Genomic DNA, 19,465 nt, shown 5'->3' on the forward strand with positions numbered 1-19,465 from the left:
TTGTTTCAAAATCTATTACTTGGTGGTTTCTATGACATTTCTATGGAGAGAGAAAAATAATACTACCTGATAATTAATCTTCCTATTTTACTTGCAAAATTTAATATTCATAAAAGTAAATTTAATAGCAAGAAACTTTTTCTGCATTCCATGTGACGCCAAACAGTATGTCAGTACTATGTTAACCTACAGGAACTGTAAAGCCGTAAGGACCATTGAGTTAATGCTTATTTCAGGGCTTGTGTGTGAGGTGGGTTCCCCTGGCTTTTGTTTGGTGTACTTTTGTTTTTTGCACAATGTTTGTACTATTAAGAATAATTTAAAAACAAAACAAAAAAAAAACAGTTCAATAATGAGACATGGTAAGTTTGAGTGGTGCGACCAGCTGCAGCTCACCATGGGAAAGACCAAAGAGATGGTGGTGGACCTCAGGAGACGCAAGGGATTGGTGTGTCCAGTCTGGAGTGACAGAGTGGAAGTGGAGGTAGTGTACTTAGAAGTACCTGGACGGCACTCTGCAGTGGACATGCAACACGGAGGCCGTGTATGAGAAAGGACAGAGTCACCCTGTACTTCCTAAGGAGGCTCAGATCTTTAGAAGTGTGCAGCACTCTGATGGAGATGTTATACCAGTTTCTGTAGCAGGTCCATGTTTTTCTGCAGTGGAATTCTGGGACACTAACGTTACCATGGGAGATGCCAGCAGGATCAGCAAGTTAATGAGGAAGGCTGGCTCCGCTGTCCTGGTAGTAAAAGTGGGCTCCCTGGTGGAGGTCATACGGAGACGGACTCTGAATAAACTTTGGTCCATCGTGGGCAGTGACTTACACCCTGTTTATGCCACTGTAGTAAAACATGGGAGTACTATATCAGGCTGGTCCAGTTGTGGTGTTCCAGGTGGTCATTTCTACCAGCAGCCATGAGGCTCGACAGTGAGTCCTCACTCTGCTGGGGGGTGAATGACGTTGTAATGACCCAGTGCTGTTCTGTGTCCCACCACAGCCTGCACCACCTCACTGCACTCTGCCTGCTCTTGTATAAATATACTGTATTTGCTGGGCAGCACAGTGGCACAGCGCATGGCTGGTATGAGAGGACGGGGATTCAATCCCTGCTCAGTCTGTGTGGAGTTTGTATGTTCTCCCCCGTGTCTGTGTGGATTCCTCCAGGTGCTCTGGTTTCCTCCCACAGTCCAAAGACATGGTGTTCAGGTTCACCTGTAGTGTATGACTGACAGAGAGCATATTCAACTGATGTATGGATGAGTGACCCATTGGAAATAGTGTATCTAGCAGTGTAAGTCACCTTGGTGAATAAGGTGTGTGGGCTGATGACACTACATAGAGTTCATTGGAAGTCGCTTTGGAGAAAAGTGTCTGCTAAATAAATGTAATGCTTATTTATCAACCAGGGGGTGCGGTGGCGCAGTGGGTTGGACCACGGTCCTGCTTTCCGGTGGGTCTGGGGTTTGAGTCCTGCTTGGGGTGCCTTGTGACAGACTGGCGTCCCGTCCTGGGTGTGTTTCCTCCCCCTCCGGCCTTACACCCTGTGTTACTGGGTAGGCTCCGGTTCCCCGTGACCCCGTATGGGACAGGCGGTTCTGAAAATGTGTGTGTGTGTGTGTGTGTATTTATCAACCTAACTTGTTCATTTACCTCAATTATTTATATGTTTTTAACTGGATTCATTAATTTATCCATTCATAAACTAAGATACTTTATTGTCATTGTATGCAATACAATGAAATTTTGAGTGGCAGCCCTCAGAATAGCAACAGAAAGAACACGTAAAAAATAACAGGTGGGAAAGTGCGCCCCCTGGTGGTATCAGCGCCCATTGCCCAACTTTAGGATCGCTTCAAACTCAAAGTGGCCGCTGGGTGGCGCACAGACTGGAGTCAAGTGTCCCGGAAAATAGCCGTATATTTTATAGTATGTGCGACTTAACACTTTCGAATGTGCTGTTGCCTCAATGATTTAAGAAGCTAATGTATAGACTGGGCCCGCGGGTTCGACATAAGTCATTGTTTTATGTGATTGTGTACGAAATAAATACGTGTACAGCGTGTTGCGTTAAGGAAATATTGTTATGGCCCGCGCTCCCGAAAGGGGGACCGATGTTCATTGTGAACAATTGATTATGAACAAGGTTTTCTGGGAAATGTACGTGCAACCATGGCATGGAGGAGTGTGTGGTGAGCACCTGTTGCCTTGATGTAAAAGGCTGTGTGGAAAAAAGTGCCATTTACACTGTTACCATCTGTTTAATGCTGTAGTGTGCAACCCCCTGGATTTGAATGGGGCCAAGGACGCGGAGGCAGCGGTCATGACGAATAAGTTATTAGAACAACAACAGCACCAAAAAAAAATAAAGCTCTCAGTGAGAGAACCTCGTTTCTAGCTTTTCCAGCCTGCTTAGTGCCCCAGGTTTGTTTGTTTGTTTTGTTTTGTTGTTGTTTGTTTGTTTGTTTGTTTTGTTTGTTTTATTTTTTTATTTTTTTTTTTTTTACTAACAAACTGGGAAACACGGTCACCCCATCATTTTCCCCCTAAATGTAAATACATACGTTATTTACAATTTTCCCATAATGCAACTATTTACACAAACCAGTAACGCGGGTCGTTACAATACTAATGAAAAATGCTGAGGTGGCACGTGGATGGCCCGGGCTAGTATATGTGCTTGTCTGGGTCACACGTGGGACTGAAGAGTGAAGGCAAAGCGACCCATAGAGTCCATCATCAGTCAGCGTGAAACGTCCTCATCCAACATTTAAACCGACTGCCTCGTGCTCGTGAGAAAAAAAAATCTCCGGTGTGTAGCCGCACTTACCAGCAATAAGCTCCGTAAATAGCAGAACTTGGTGAGAAAATCAAAGCTAAAATGTATAATGAGCAGTGAAATACCGTCAAGGATTTAAGGAGGGGGGGTGTAGTAGGTTGGACTGGGTCCTGCTCTCTGGTGGGTCTGGTGTCCTAGTCCCTCCTGGGATGCCTTGATTGACTGGCATCCCGTCCTGGGTGTGTCCCCTCCCCCTCCAGCCTTACGCCCTGTATTGCCGGGTTAGGCTCCGGCTCCCCGCGATCCCGTATGGGACAAGCGGTTCAGACAGTGTGTGTGTGTGATTTACAGAGGATGATTATAAATAAAGTGTAAGTATTCATCTTTAATATCCACGCTCAATGTGTAATACAATGGCAATTGGCAAATTAATCATCAGCAGAGAGGCATTGTATCGCACGCGCCGAGTTGCCCCCTTCGTTCCACGTGGCTGTCACCCCGAGGCACGCGCCGATAATGCTCCACACAGGTGCACGTGTTTCGGCGTAATGGCGCAATTTTGGCTCTTCGGGGTCTCAAGTGTCCCTTCAATTTATTGACTATTCCTAGTCAACTAAGTCCGACCCAAAGTGCCGTGAACGTCCGGATTGAGCACGTAAAGTACACATTTGTGGTCTCTGCGGAAGGTCAGGGTTGAGGCGTTCCTGGTTGCCATGGAGACAAGCGCAACATGGCGAGTTCTTGCGCCAGATCGAACGCCGCCTTTGACACTCGGTTCCACTGTAACATGTGAAGGTTACGCGGGCTATGCACAGCTTCTACTATTATGGGTTGTCTGCACACATGTCGTACCGATGAACTCACGGAGGAATGGAAGGTAAGTCGCGTGCGCTGTATTTGCAGATATAGTTATGATGCGTATTAATTTGTCCGGCTGCGATATTGTTATTATTTTAGCTAACCGGGGGGGTGCTTTCAGGGTTTTCGGATTATTTTGTATCCTTATTCTTTCTTGCGCACATATTTTTGGCGCGTCTTTATTACTTGCGAGTTATTCATCGCGTTCGCCGCTCTTGCCTCTGCCATGTTCACATGATTAACAACATTAATAGCGGTTATTATTATATTAATAACCGGACGGAATAGGCGCTCGTGTTCAGGTGCAGCGTGTGGCGGCGGTGTGAGCCACGTGCCTTTCTTTCTTTCTCTTTTTTTTTGTTGTGCTCTGCGAAGGCGCGCTCCAAGTGCCGTCGGGGCCCCCGTGCCCTGTCAGTCTCTGATGGAGGTGTTTGTTGTGCGGATCGGACCTGGGGCATGTAGATAAATGTCGATAGGGATCGAATGGCTATCGATCGCAGTGCTTCGCTCTCTCTGCAGATTACAGGATGATCGAGAAGATCGGCGAAGGCACCTTTTCCCAAGTGCTCAAGGCGCAGAGCCTCCGCGACGGACGTTTCTACGCGTGTAAGATCATGAAGCAGCCGTTCGACAGGTGACTGCCCCCATCCCCCGCTAGCATCCACACCGGTGTCCTTCACCTGCCTGGTGAGACACTTTCCGCCCTCCTGCTGACCTTGAGGACACTGCTGCCAGTGCAGCTCACCTGATACCTGGCGACACGTGGCCCCAACCGGCTCCTGCTTTTTGCTCAGCTTGAAATCCATTATTATTATCATCATCATCACTATCCTCTTACTTTGAAGTTAAGCTGTTGTTAGTTTCTTTCTCACTTCACATTTACTCATTTAGCAGATGCTCTTCTCCAAAGCGACGTACATCTCAGAGAAACTTTAAACTCAACTTATCTTCTTAGTCTGAAGTTTAGTGGTTCCTTTCTCAGTTTAAAATTTCTCTATATTATCCTTTTTATTCTGAAATTCATCTATTATTAGTGTCTTAGTTTGAAATCCCTCATTTAATTATTATATTAATAATAATACAGTACTACAACAGGAGTGGGATTCAACTCTGAGGGCCCCAGGGTTGAATCCCACTCTTGTTGTAGTACTCTTGACCAAGGTACTTAGTACATTCATATTTACTTACTTTGCAGACACTTTTCTCCAAAGCGACTTCCAATGAACTCTATGTAGATTTATCAGCCCACGCACCTTATTCACCAACATGACTTACACTGCTAGATGCACTACTTACAATGGGTCACTCATCCATACATCTGTGGAACGCACTCTCTCTGTCATTCACACACTATGGGTGAACTTAAACAGCATATCTTTGGACTGCGGGAGGAAACCAGAGCACAAATACAAATTCCACACAGACTGAGCAGGGGTCGAACCTACATCCTCTCGCGCCACCCGGGCGGTATGAGACAGCAGCGCTACTCGCTGTGCCATCATGCTTTCTCCCATCAGTACTTCTATCAGAATGCACTGCTTTTTAATGGTTAAATCATTGTTGCTTGTTACAGTTCTGTTGTACATTGCAAGCCTCCTTGTACAAAGATGTGAGCTAATGGTGATGGTGTCACAGTGGCCAGAGTAACATTTCTTACATCTTGAAATCTGTAAAACAATAAGGTGTGCATTAACAGTAAAGCAAAGTGCCGGTGAGAGCGGGGCAGGAGGTGTGATGCAGTGTGTCTCAGTGTGGAGCAGGTGAACAAGCTGCGGGAGGTCCAGGCGATGAAGCGGCTCAGTCCTCATCCGAACATCATTCAGCTGCATGAGATCATCTTGTGAGTATCTGCTATTCCGGCAGTACTGGCAAACGCTGTAACGAAGCACATTTTTTTGAGACGTTATTTTCAAAGTCACTGCTTATAAACTGTTCTTACATGTTATCATTTTCTGATGATTTAAATAAAACTGTGTGTATTTCTTGTCAGCAACAAAGAAACTGGATCTCTTTCCTTGATATGTGAGCTAATGGACATGAACATCTATGAGTTCATACAAGGTCAGTGTTTGCTCATATGTGCCTGGACACAGGCTTGGGTAATAATATACTGAAATACACAGAAGTAATATGCTTTTTAATGTTACTCTTCATTTCTCACTCAATTATGACCATAATTTATTTACTTATCTCAGATTCTGTATGAACCAGTCTGTTCATAATGATTTGTAGGCATAACGGATGGTATAGACATCAGAGCATGTCAAAAATTTAAAAAAATCCCACTTAAAGAATATCATGTATGACAAGCTACAGCAATTAATGGTGGAGGCTAACATTTAAAATTTCTTCTCTCCTATGGGTGAGAACCCTTTGAACTGACATCCTCCGATAATGTATTTTCACACACTTTCTTGGCTTATTATTAGTGTTGCGCTAATCACACTTAGCCAGCTGTTCCCAGGGCATGGGGACTTTGACACGATAATATTTAATCATTTGGTTATTAGTGAATGTGAATCGCAGGCATTTAGTCCCCGAAAAATTAATCTTACCAGTTTATTTGTTTCATTGCATATGAACTGATAAAAAACAAAGCGTAAGCCCTTGCTCAAGGGAGTCTGACATAGGCAGCCATGGTGTCAGTAACTGATCTCGATTTTATCTGAAAAAGACTCATCCCCTTCGCCTGCTCTAAGGCCTTGAACCCATCATCTCCAAGCCATTTACCCGCTGCTCTAATTAGTCACGTTGTATATTCTGAGACATTCCACATGGTGCATGTCATTTCTTGGCTTTTTTGAGAACACAGATGGATTTCTTTGACAAACTGTCCGTATGGCCTCATGTAACATGTCAACGAAGTGGCTTTCCCGAGAGAGGGACGGCTAAAGTTGCCGAAATGGTGTGAACCGCAGCAGCGCGGTTATTCTATGCCCGTCTGGCTTGACTCGGTTGAAATAAATAGTTATGCCCAAGGTTTCAGCTTTCCCTCATCTCACAAGAATAAAGTTTATTATAAATGCAAACAATACATTAATTTACTCACTGTTGCTTACCACTTGTCCTGGTCAGGCTGACGGTCATCCAGAGCCTGTCCCAGAACCACTGGGCATAAGGCTGGGGGGCGGGTACACCTTGATGCCAGTTCATCGCAGGGTAGCCACACACCCACCCACCCACACATCACAGGCAGTTTAGCACCACCAGTTCATTTGAACTGCACATCTTTGGACTGTGGGAAGAAAGCAGAGCACCATGACGATGTCCATGCAGATGCAGGAAGAGCATGCCAACTCCACACAGACTAAGCTGGATTCAAACCTTTGCCCAAACAGCCCAGGTGCTATGAGACAACAGGGCTACTTGTGGCACCACTATATATTTGTAGCGAAAACTAAATTTTACCTTTTTGGTCTTGGCACATTTTATTTGATATTGTATTGTCGAGACAAAATTATCACCGTTTGTGGTGCATATTGGTGAAACACGCTTGACTCCATTATGGGGCATTCTGCAAATTTGCACTATGATATAACTGGTATCTTCCTTGGGAGGAATCCTATCAGACAGGCTGCATAAGATCGGGCTCTAAGAGGTAATTAAAGCTGCACGGTTCATATGTTTTTACTAGGCTATACCTTCCTTATCTGTCATAAATATTCCGATTATTCATTTAAGATGCTAACTATCCTATAATGTTTTGCATCAAATTGTGGTTAGTGTTCGTTTGTGCAAAAGTACAATTCAAAATACAGTGACTAAATGAGGAAGTTGTGGCAGCAGTTGACGTGTTGGTTAGAGTTGCTACCTTCCATTCAAAGTTCTCCAGTTTATTCCAGCCTTCTCCTGCTGTACCCTTCAGCAAGATAAAGTGATGCAGTAAAAATTACTCAGCTGTATAAAAGGGCAAATCACTGTAAATAGCTTTACACTGAAAAGCACTTTGGGGGGGTAGTGTCAGATAAATAAAAGTGAGCTATGATTTAATGTAGGGCCTCATACTAAAACAGGAATTCATAATATCTTCTCAGAGATTACAGTTTGGATTTACATTTTTAGTTAATGTTCTCCAAATAAAAATGTACTCAGGTAATTTTAACTATTAGTTCAGCATAAGTACACAAATAAAGGGTGCAACAGCAGTGCATGGGATTCAAACATTGTTCTTCAAGCCCACAGGCAGCAACTCTAACCACTATACCACCTGCTTTTGCATTGTCACTGTAACTCCTGATGCTTTGGATCTTGCTGTCCACAATTATTCAAAAAAAAAAAAAAAAAAAAAAACAAGTAAAACATTATAGCGATGGGGTATGGAAGGACTTCCCATTATTTTTTGCCGCTCTTCATGTAGTTGTTTTAAAACTGTTCTGAAGTGTTTGTACTGAGCATAATTGTTATTGTTTGTTCTGATGGGAACTGTTGTGCGGTTAATTTTGTTCATATCTGTCTTGACCCCCCAGTTGTGTGTGTATGTGGGGGGGGGGGGGGGGGGAGCACTAATTAAATATCTTAAATAGACTGGCACAAGTACACACAGTTTCTTTAATAAAGAGCTGTGTGTTGAACTGTGTTGCTTTTCTGGTGTCAGAAGTGGGATGATGGAAACCAACAGCATGGAAACTGCACATAGTGGAAGGTAGCTCTGCTCTTAACACTTCAGAAGTGAGCTGAACTACTCTGCCTTGGGTGGTGCTCCATGTCACACACTCTCCCAGGAAGATGTCACGTTATGAGTTTAGCAAGCCCCTGATCTGCTGTGTCTGACATTGCTCACATTTGTCATGTTGACCTTTTACACAGCAGGTCCTATGGGTGTAGAAGCCATAAGCTCTTTGTTACAAATGGTCTTTTACCACAAAAATTCAGTTTACTTTTGGCAAAGTACCAGTTCAGCAGAGCTTATAGAGTGGGCTGACACCACTTCTGAAATTTGTCTATTAAGTAGTTCCGAAACGCATCTCATTGTGAAAAGGGTCTTTGTGACCCCAGGTATGAGAAGCTGCAGCAGAAATGTATATCATAAGCTTTGACAGTGTAAAAGTAAATTGCATGGTATTTTTGGCAACACAGTTCCTGATACTACCCTTCTCCTGGTTCCACTACAGGTCGACAGTATCCGTTGCCTGACAGCAAAGTCAAACATTACATGTACCAGTTATGCAAGTCACTGGATCACATGCACAGGTAGGAAAGAGCAGATTACAGGAACTAGTCAGGACACCGAACAAGAACACCATTGAAATACAGTGGTAGCATTTGCTGCTTGCTTTAAAAAAAAAAAAAAAAAAGCATATTTCAGAATGATAAATTGTGGAAATACTCCAGGTATGCATTTAAAATTCTCTCTTCCCTATTGACGTCTGCTTAAACGGCACCGTTTACAGCTTTAGACAACTGATAACCACAGAATCCTTCTAGCCACAGACTGTGGACACACTCAAATATGGAAAAGATAAATTGCCAACTGCCGTGTAAATTACATGTCCTTTTGAAATGTGTAGAGCCTTTAATCAAAAATATATAACCACATTCACAGTTAATGAAACTGCATGATCAGAGTTAAACTGGCATGCATTGATGCTGGCCATTACATCCTGCTTTTTACCACAGTTTAAAGTTGGGGTGATGAATTCCCACAACTGCTGTATCTCGTAGCCTTGCATGCAGCACAAGTTGTACGCATGCCACGTGTGGGTTTTGCGTCTGTAATAGTAGCTCTTCCCATGTGAGATGAATAACTTTATCCCCTTGTTACAGAAATGGGATTTTCCACAGAGACGTAAAGCCAGAGAACATTCTTATCAGAGTAAGTTGGAGGTATTAATTGCAAGCTGATGTAATTCTGTCTGCAAAGCAAGACACTGAATGAAATGCTCTGGCGCATGGTGACGGGTAGGCGTTCAGGCACTGCCGTGTGGGGTGTATATTATTCGTTAGTCTTTAAGCTTATTCCTTGGGGGGGGTGCTGGGCGCTAAAAACCACTACAAAGTTTTCACTGTCAAGTCATATATGTATGTGTTACAGGACTGGTCATACACTCACTATGAGGCTCTTCCCCAGAACTACTTGTATACATGTGGCAACATAATGAGGTTTTCTACATTAGAAATGATTTATAAGCACTATGGAACATAAAGACTAGCAATGATGGCAGGCCCTTTACGTGTTTTAATACGGTCGTGCTCTGAGCCCATTTGGGCTTTGAGGATTGCAGACTTCGCAAGGAGGTTCATTGAACACACCTACTTGGGCTTGCCAGGCATTTCTTTGCATTTATGAGCTCCCAAAATTGGATTATTTGTCTCCTGTGAAAGCTGACTGGTGCGAGACCACATCCATCATGTGGTCTACTTCTCAGTTGTAGTTTGACTTGTGTTGAGTTAGGTTCTCAACCTCCATTAGCCCTCGTTGGCTTGTTTCACCTGTTCTAACCTCACCAATCATCAACCTGTTTGGACTGTCCAAACCATGGTGAGTGTCAATTGATTGGCATTGTTTTCAATTATTTCTTCTGTTTTTACTCATCTGTTCAGTTGTTTTTTTGTGTTAAAGGTTGACATTTGTTAAGTGTACAGTACATACTAGCTCCAAAAGAGCTGAATAAGCACAGGTAGACAACCATTCAGAATAAGAGTAATCAATGATGGGAATCCACCTTGTTCTGTTGCATTATAATAACTAACGTTAACTACAGAACAGCACTGGAATTTATTGATACTCTAGTATAAATAGGGGCCCCTTATGGGGCTCAGGACATTTTTACCATTGAAACCAATTGTAATTACATCTGCAACTTAGGAGAATTCACCTTACAGATAGTGCTTCCACAGTAAATTTACTTTGCATGGTGGAGGAGGGCGGTGCTTGTCATTGTGTGATTGGACCACATTGACCTATCAGCAGGATGTGTTGAAACTGGCTGACTTCGGCTCCTGCCGCAGCATGTACTCTCAGCCGCCCCATACGGAGTACATCTCCACCCGCTGGTACCGGGCCCCCGAGTGCCTCCTCACAGACGGCTACTACTCCCACAAGATGGACGTGTGGAGCGCGGGCTGCGTCTTTTTTGAGATAATCAGGTATCAGCAAACTAGTAGTGCTGCTAAGTCTGAATTATTCAGCTGCAACCCAGACTTTTCTCTGCACCTATTTATTCTCATGCACTTTGAGCCCCGAGTTACACAATCAGCTCTTCTCTTTTGCTCCAAGTGGGATCGATCCGACTTGTGTCAACTCGTAGGATCCCAATCAAGCTATGAATTGTCCCTTTATATTGTGCTGTCCTTTCTTAGTAGTGGGAATTTTGAGCATGGGGTGTTTTAGTCATTAAAGGGCTTCAGACCAAGTTCCTGTACCACATTCGGAGTTTTCAGTGTTCTGATGCCTCAGTGAAGAAAGTTGAAGTGGGAAATCCTTGAACGCAATGGTACATGAAGACTGAAAATTCCAGTTAAGGAGAACTTCCACATGATGGATGCTTTGTGACTAGAGTACAATCATGTCAGCCCAGGAAAGTGTAATTTCCACTTTATCCATTTCCTTCACAAACTTCTACAGCTGTTCCCTTCAAAAGTACTGGAGCCAAAGAGGCCCAAAGCACAGTACTTTGTACTGCAACAGATGTTCCAGTGATAGCAGCAGCTTCTCAATCTTACATTTATTCATTTAGTGGACATTTTTTTCCAAAGCAAAGTATGTTAATGTTAAGCTACTTATCATGATTCACCCATTTATACAGCTAGGTAATTTTACTGGAGCAATTTAGGGTAAGTGTCTTGCTCAGGGGTACGACAGCAGTAGATAAGATTTGAACCAACAACTTTTGAATTCAAAGGCAGCAGCTCTAACCACTACGCTAGCAGCTGCCCCCAGTCTTGGGATCTCTCCCGAGGTATTTGATAACTATGAGCATTTTTCCGTGACAGTTTATTCTTTACACAAGTTGAAGATCTTGGGGGACTAGGTGGGGGAACAATGTGATGAGAAATCAAGGAGCAAGCTGTATTCCATAGGGAGTCAAGTTCTTGGCAGTCCTCTGAAAGAACCTTTTGTCATCCACACTTGCATTTCTGAACATTGTTGACTGGCACTAACGCATGGTCAAACTCTTGCATTCTGCAGCCTCAACCCTCTGTTTCCTGGAACAAACGAGTTGGACCAGGTTTCCAAAATCCACGATGTTCTCGGAACACCGGACTCCAGCATTCTACATAAATTCAAGCAGTAAGCTTTTACACAAACAAGGTCTTCTCCTTTCTCAAATATGAAATTGTCCATAATGGTGGGTGGAACACAATGGATGTTATCTTTCCGGGTTAACCGAAAAACACGTGCTGGTCCTTCTGCTGTTGGCAGGTCACGGGCCATGCATTTCAACTTCCCCCCACAGAAAGGCTGTGGCCTCTCCTGCCTTGTACCACAATGCTCGGCAATCGCCCTGTCACTCCTCTACCAAATGCTGAAATACGACCCAGAGGAGCGCATCGGTGCCGAGGACATGCTGCAGCACCCCTACTTGCGTGACTTGCGGTCAGTGTGCAATTACTAACAGCACCTGAGAACATGAACGAATGTGTGTCTATGTTGCCCCGTGACCGTCAAATAAATTACTATGCGGCTGGAACAAAAAAGGGTTTAGCAAAGGGGTGTCCAAACTTCTCTGGCTAAGGTTCTCAACTGATATTGTGAATTTGCCCAAGGGCTGCATATCTAAAAGTCAAAGTAAGTGATGTACTGAATGTCTTAGTTGCACTATCAAAGGAGTGAAAAGAATTTATAATATTTCTGGAATAATCTACATATATTAATTTTACAAATTCTGGCGGTATGTTGGACACCCCAGTTTAGCACTTAGCCCTTACCATTGACAATAAATGTTATCTTTGCTAGTTTTGAAGACTGCCTTGGTAGCCATTTCAACACTACTCCTGTCACTAGATGGACAGTATGGACCACACTAAGCTCACGTGTGCATGTTCTCTGAGTTCTCTTGTCAGCACTTCTGGCTTCTTGGGCTCTCCCCTATCCCAGGCTGGCCGAGAAGAGAATTTCGAGCTTGTGTAGGGTCACTGGGACCGCCAAGGGGTGCGAGGCAAGCGGGGCAGCCAGCTCTATGGACCACCTGTGGCGGATTGCACGGCAAGGAAGGAAACAGGTGAGACAGGAGTTATGAAAGTTCTTCAGATGTGATGTGGAGGACCATCTACTTGCTGTACCAGTCCAGTGAACTTCCAAGCTTATTTCTAACACCAGTAACGAAACAGTCCAATACACGTCCTGTCCTTAGTAGCAGGATGGGGGGTCTTCAGAATTTAACAACATTTAGTCTAGTGCAAGGTTGGATTTTTACCCTGTCACCTCTGTAGTCAGTCAATTCCTTGATTTTACCTTTTTTTTTTTTTAAATCATATTTTGTTTAGACACAGCTCCATTTTAGGTGGTAACAAGGTCTTGCAAAGAACTTTTTTTTCTAGCATTATGATCAAAGCAGAGTGCTCAAACAAGGCCCAGACCACGCATCAACCCATAAAAAGTGAGGGAGAAGGTTGGGCTCTAGAAGACCCTACTTCCTAATACACAAACTAAAAGCAGTAACCCAAAAACCATTTTGCCTACTTCATTACTGAACCTGAATCAGTGACACAAGGTTAAATTATCACAGATGCACGCGGGGGGATAACGTATATTTAGCAGCAGGAGAAAGCACAGCTGTACCTTGGATACCACAACCCAGGTTTTATGTCTCATTGGGCTTGGCCTACCTGTACACGCCCCCAGCTCATCTACGTATGTAGAGAAAGCTGTAAACAACATTCGAGGCCATAAAGACGGATGTGTTAAAAGTGGGTCTTCTTGTATTTATTGGTCCAAGTTATATAAAAACACTAATTTATATACACAACCAATGAATATTAGGCAAGTTCTACCTTCATTATCTGTAATTAGCTGTTAACTAGAAGTGACAATGTGTGTAAATGACCTTGGTTGTGATGTTCTGTGAATAGCTGAAGCAAATCAGGGCTAGCCATAATGTCTTAGGTGGAAGCCTAAGCCTGCGGTACAAAGCAGACAGTAATTGTGCGGCAGAGTGGAAAGCCATATGTGTACATTATGTGGCTCATTAACCAGCCATGCACACACAAACCAAGGTCTTGTTCTGAATCCGCAATTCAGGAAGCCCCACATTGATGGCAAAGGAGCACCAGTCTGAAGGTCCAATTTTGAATTCATCTCTGTCCTTCTGTAGCACCATGGTAAACATGCTGCCGAACCCTTGATCAGATGCAAGGGCCCACTCTATCCTGCTGAATTACCGAAGCTGAACATAATCATCCCCGCAACCAAGATGTCCTCATTTCCTGTAACCTCCCTACCGCCTCTCCCCGGCACTCATCGTGGCTCCCTGCCTGCTTTCACTTCCAAAATATGCCACTCACAGCTGTCTAAGGTAAATATATTTGACTGTGGTGCAAAGGGAAGCTCTTTCCCTGAGTGTCTGTTCAAGCTTAAACAGTCAACAGCAGCATCTGGTATGAAGGATAAGCAATGGCAGTGAAAACAAGGGCTGCTTTAATCGCAGCTTCCTTGTGAGATGTCAGGAAAATCTCCATTTGGTTGAAATAACTGCATCCCCTGCTAAGTGCATGCAGAGATTCATCAAGCATGGAATTACTGCATGCGTCCTTTCACCCCCAGCAGCCTAGACGAGAGATGCATCGGCGGGATTTGAAGAGCTACCACATACCTCCTATTGAGCAAAAGCGTGGTGGCTACTGACAAACCAAAATGAGCACTCCCCCTAGTGCTGGGGAGCAACCTGCACCTCCTTCCACACTATTTCAATCATTCTGTTTATATATAAGCTTTTTCAGCAGTTTAAGCAGTTTCTCTCGCTGTATTTTTTCCTCTCCACTTTTTGTAAACATAATAGCAAATTGCTTTTTATGATGCACAAGTTTTCTGTCACCTTCACATAACAGCATTTTTTTTTTAACAAACTGATAAATCCCAATCATATGCACTCCAAATTTCCCATGCCGTCAGATAACGTGTCAAAGTCACAATTTACCTGACATCTTTCTCCAAAGCGACTTATGACAGTTTATCCATTTTTATGTTCAGTAATTACCATATCGGTAGTTGGAAAGTATAAACACTACTCATGTAAATTTGACTTACGTAAAATCCAGTAAAAAAAATTCCCGGCATACGCATTATTTACGGATAGCGCTTTTATCTTACGCAAAACATCTGAAATATGTTAAGCGCAAGTCGGCATAACCAGACAAGGCAGGAAGCTGCATCTTCCCAGTTCTTGCGTGTTTTGAGCCGTGAACGGCTCTACTCTCGTTAGCATAGTGCTTTTTTTTCTTTTTTTACCCCTGGTGGTAAACATGCACTTGAAGGAAGATGAGAACCGTCTCACAAGCGTACAGCAATCGATTTGGGGGTGAAATTGCAAAAAGGAAATATGGAGATAGACAAAGATTATCGTCTATAGCACGGGAACCAGGTTTAGCCGTATCAGCTATAAATACAATAGTGAAGGATGCTGCACCTATAAAAGGAGCATGTGAAAGGAACAGCTAGCATGAAAACAACGACAGACATCTAATATATGACATTTACGTGTAATTTTTTTAGACCCCTGTTTGCAACAAATGTCTAGGCTAGGGTAGGCTGGCCTATGTTGAATGGTGGGGGGGGAGGGGGGAATCTGACATACTTAACTTTTGACTTAAGAGGCTGAAGCACGGTTTATTTGCGCAAGCCGAGGGGTGTCTGTACCTCGATCAAGGATACTACAGCAGGAGCTAGGAATTTAACATTGGTCCTTCAGGTCCAAAGGTGGCAATGCTAACCACTATACCACCTGCTGCCGTAATTTACTGTAGAGGCTGCCAGGGAAGGGAAGAAAACTTAGAACTGTAAAATTTGAGGGTTATTTGTAAAATTTAAGCTATGTGACTACAATTAGCTACTCTGTACTTTTTCTACAACAGCATCAAACCCATAGATACACTCTGAGCACAAATACTCATTCTTGAGCAATGTTCACTTCCTTCAGCCTCACCAGGTTAATTTCCATCAAACAAAATGGATTTGTGTGAATAAGGTGAGATTAACGGTTCACAGAACTCCATTCGTTTCACTCCCAAATGTGTCATCTCAACCTTCAAAACTAGTCAAGCTAATTGATGCCTTTTAATATCATGGGAAGAACAGTCTAGTCAAAACACACATTCTGCTTGCTTGTAACATAACAATTAAAATGAGTCACCATAACTGAACTACAACAAAATGAAGTCCCATTTACTACCTTCTAGACAGATTCTAATTTCCCCCAAAAAATGTTTTTGCACATTTTGTTCAATTAAAACCTTACAATGTGTATCAACTGAAAATGTATGATACAAAAAAACATTTTTAGCAAAAATTAAATACTTTTATTTAGAAGTAATACTTCCTCCAGTGTACTATTTCGGAAGCCCACGGGTCTGGACACGCTGAAATATCGAAACATTCCTAAAACCTTTCTAAACCATTGGTTTGCAAGTTTTTATGCAATGCTTTTTGGGTTATTGACCTGTGGCTGTAAATATAGATGTCTGGATGGATGAAGATCCATTTTTAGAATTTGCCTGAATTTGACTCCGCATCTTGCCCTTGATAACATGCTGTGCCATTTACTAGACGATAACCACATACCATGATGCTCCCACCACCCTGCTTGAGCAGAAGGATAATGTTATTTAGGTGATGGTCTGTGTTTGGTTTGGACCTGGAATAGCCCTTTGATAACATCTTCCACAAAATATTCTAGAAGGTCTTAAGGCCTGTGACATGGTTTCTCATAAATCCTGACATGGCTTAATCCTTAGCCTTTCTCATAAGGGCTTAGATCTAGCAGCTCTACCAAAGAGGCCAAATCTGTAGCGCTGAAAAGACTGATGATCTCCGGACTGTTTCTCATTTCAAGAAATAACTTCCAGTGTTGTAGCTGGCCTCCCAGTCACTTCACAACTGTCGTCGTTCATAGGTTCAGCACAACCAAATCTGTGGCTTGTCCCATATTCTTAGAAGCAGTAACCATGCTTTTAAGAAGGTTAAAAACTTTTCAAAATTTAGCTTTTTGTCCTTTCTGTTTCTACTGATCTACTGTTTCAGTTTATCAGAATTTCAAAACACAAATTAGGTCGAAATACAGAGTTTCTGTAAAGAGTGGGAGAATGGACAATTAAAATTCCTTTTGTTGATAGTTTTTAAATTTTTGCTTTGTGCTTGAAGCCACAACACAAATTTTCCACTACAAAAGCAGACTATCTACACCTGTCCCTGCCAAAGTTGGGCATCCCTAAAGACAGGCAAGTAAGACTTTACTGTTAAGGAGCTGTCTACAGTCCACCCTACTTTTTCAGCCCAAGCAACTGGACACATGCACTCCCGCCGAACGAGGTCTGCCCAAACCTTTTGGTATTGTGGGGCAATAAGTTCTGCTATGAGCAAGTGGAAGCCAGTGCTGTGTCCCTAGTCCTACAAATATGAAGCCATGTAGAGGAAAATGGGGCACCCTGTCTTGCAACTCTAGCTATGGATATGATTTGCCGCTGTTCTTCAGTCCCTGAAGACCAGAAAGAGCATTACAACCAGATTAATAAATGGTTTTTGGTAGAACACCTAGACTATCAAGTCAGTCTGAAGTGACCACCTGGCCTGGTTTTTTTTTAGGTTGTCTCCTCAATAACCCTACAAATCCAAGTTGTCCAGCCAGGCTGCCAGATGCTCTTGTCCCCTATTGCAGCCTGTGTGTCACACCATGCCACTATTCCAAGCGCACTCTCTTTAAAATAGCTGACCAGGTCAAGCTATCTGCAAGACCCCACCAAATGCCCCCTCCAGTCTGAACCAGGGTCGCAACATGACGGAACCTCCTCCTGCCACACCTGACATAACTAGTTTAATGAACGTTGCCACTTGCAAGTGACAAGTTGGCCACACGATGCAACCACCCCAAACTGAGTGGCATCTTAGAGAATAAAATGGTTATTTTGAAATTGTGAACCCATGTTTGGATTAATAAATTTGGTTGAATCTGCTACAAATAACCGAGTTGGGACAAGTCAGCCCTTTAAACCCTGCTTTACTTTGAAGTTAGGAGGAACTTGTTACTCCTGCATCAGCATTTCCAGGTGGGTAGGAAGCTGAGGATTGACATGACATTCAGTTAATTCAATTTAATTTATTTTTATAGAGAGAAAGAAAACATGGCATGAGGTGGGACTAAAAGATCTCCATGTCTGTACCAATTCTCCCTCGATGAAAACAGAGGTGAAGTTCGGCAGGGAGAAAGATTTTAAATTGAAAATTCATGGTGGTGTGGTTCTACTCCCCAACACTGAGGGTTTGTTCTCAAAGAAACCACACTGCAACTGTGGCATTTTTTTAAAATAAAGTTTTTAGTTTGGGTTAACACCCCTACTGTCTTGCCGGTATCTTCCATCTCTGCGGGGCCAGCAACGCCATTGCTGCAAAGAAGCAACATCTATTTGACAACTGTGTCTAGAACATTCATGAGATTCATATACTACAGGAGAACTTTGATCAGTTTCAGTTATAAGAGAGGAACACACTATATTCTTGAATTTCAGTAACAGGTAAAGGCAAACCGGTGGAGGATACCATGAACATGTCAAATTATTTGCATACTAAAAGGGGGTCAGACAGGTGTCTCATATCAAATGTTACATGAGCACATAAATTGCAAGCAGAATATAATGACCATGAACATTTTTCCCCGACACCCTCTTTGACACAATTACGTACCACTGGCCCTGGTGTAATTTTTGTCAGCCCAGCCCTACTCCAGTGAGGAGTTCACACCTTGAAGAGCTTCACAAAGATTAGAAGTGACAAACAGCAGGTACAGTAAAACTGTTTTAATAGTGTCACACGGAAAAGTTCCTAGCGTGGAACCTTGAACCTACTTGTTCCTAGTGGATGCTACTTCACGTTACATAGAATAGCATTGCTGATGTTAAGTAAAATATGAATTCTTATTTTTAGTCTGACAGACTTCCTGAGCTTCAACTTGCAGGCTTGTACTGTTCCTTTGCCTGACTGGAGAACATTTTATGAATTCTTAACATTAAGTATATGCATTTTTCCTTGGAGAGAAGAGCTTCTGATATAAAGAGATCTCCTATACCAAACATTTAATTAAGAAAAATACATCTGGATGATCTATTTGTACAACAGAAAGGAACAAAAAACTGTATATTCAAGATTGTTTTAATATTAATATGTATATTATTCTGCATTAGAAATATCACTATTTTCCTTTAATGAACACAAACTTCCACTAGTTTAATGATCATTTGTTTTGCCCCACCAATCACTGAATTACAATATTATACATATAATACAGAGTAGATTTTAATCTGAAACAATATTAAAATAAATGCTCAATAGATACAAAGATTTTTATTATTTAATATTTTCTCCACCTTATAGCTGTCTGGGAGTCCTTGTACACCCCACAACTTGTAAAGCCATTCTCTTCTAACAAACTATTAAGTGCAACAATTTTTCTTTTTTCTTTAAAAAAAACAATGATTGCAGCATCCAGCTATCAGATTCAAAATTTCAAGTCTAAAAATAATGACTTGCCATAGCCCAAGTGCATCCAGGACCCCTCTAGACTGTTTTATGCTTTTTTCCTCTTTTTTGTTCCATTATAGTAGTTATAAAACAAAGACAAAAAAAAAAAAAACCATCAGTGCAAAGTATTCAACTGTGAGATTCTAACAGACGAAAGGGGGG

General features: G+C 42.6%; 1 protein-coding gene across 5 annotated transcripts; it reads left to right on the forward strand.

The window, feature by feature from the left end:
* Window positions 1–2,070: 2,070 nt before the first annotated feature.
* Window positions 2,071–19,400, forward strand: mok (MOK protein kinase). 5 transcript variants are annotated; one of them, XM_018764217.2, is made up of 12 exons: window positions 2,071–2,194; window positions 4,159–4,273; window positions 5,390–5,479; window positions 5,630–5,700; window positions 8,751–8,829; window positions 9,403–9,451; window positions 10,547–10,725; window positions 11,768–11,869; window positions 12,002–12,175; window positions 12,677–12,800; window positions 13,893–14,093; window positions 17,375–19,400. In XM_018764217.2, exons 1-12 carry the CDS (start codon window positions 2,089–2,091, stop codon window positions 17,495–17,497), a joined length of 1,413 nt encoding a protein of 470 aa, XP_018619733.2. In that variant the 5' UTR covers window positions 2,071–2,088; the 3' UTR covers window positions 17,498–19,400. The 5 variants fall into 5 exon arrangements, with proteins under 5 accessions (XP_018619733.2, XP_018619734.1, XP_018619736.1 ...); XM_018764218.1 differs by lacking the exon at window positions 17,375–19,400 and adding an exon at window positions 14,342–14,848; XM_018764220.1 differs by lacking the exon at window positions 17,375–19,400 and adding an exon at window positions 14,345–14,848.
* Window positions 19,401–19,465: the final 65 nt, after the last annotated feature.

Source organism: Scleropages formosus, chromosome 15 (assembly GCF_900964775.1).
Source record: "Scleropages formosus chromosome 15, fSclFor1.1, whole genome shotgun sequence".
Classification (NCBI taxonomy): domain Eukaryota; kingdom Metazoa; phylum Chordata; class Actinopteri; order Osteoglossiformes; family Osteoglossidae; genus Scleropages; species Scleropages formosus.

Coding starts and splice junctions, on each gene's coding strand:
- mok (XM_018764217.2), top strand. CDS start 2,089: ATGGCCCGCGCTCCCGAAAGGGGGACCGATGTTCATTGTGAACAATTG. Junction 12,801..13,892: donor CACGGCAAGGAAGGAAACAG/GTGAGACAGGAG, acceptor GTCCTTCTGTAG/CACCATGGTAAACATGCTGC. Junction 14,094..17,374: donor GCCACTCACAGCTGTCTAAG/GTAAATATATTT, acceptor GTTTTTTTTTAG/GTTGTCTCCTCAATAACCCT.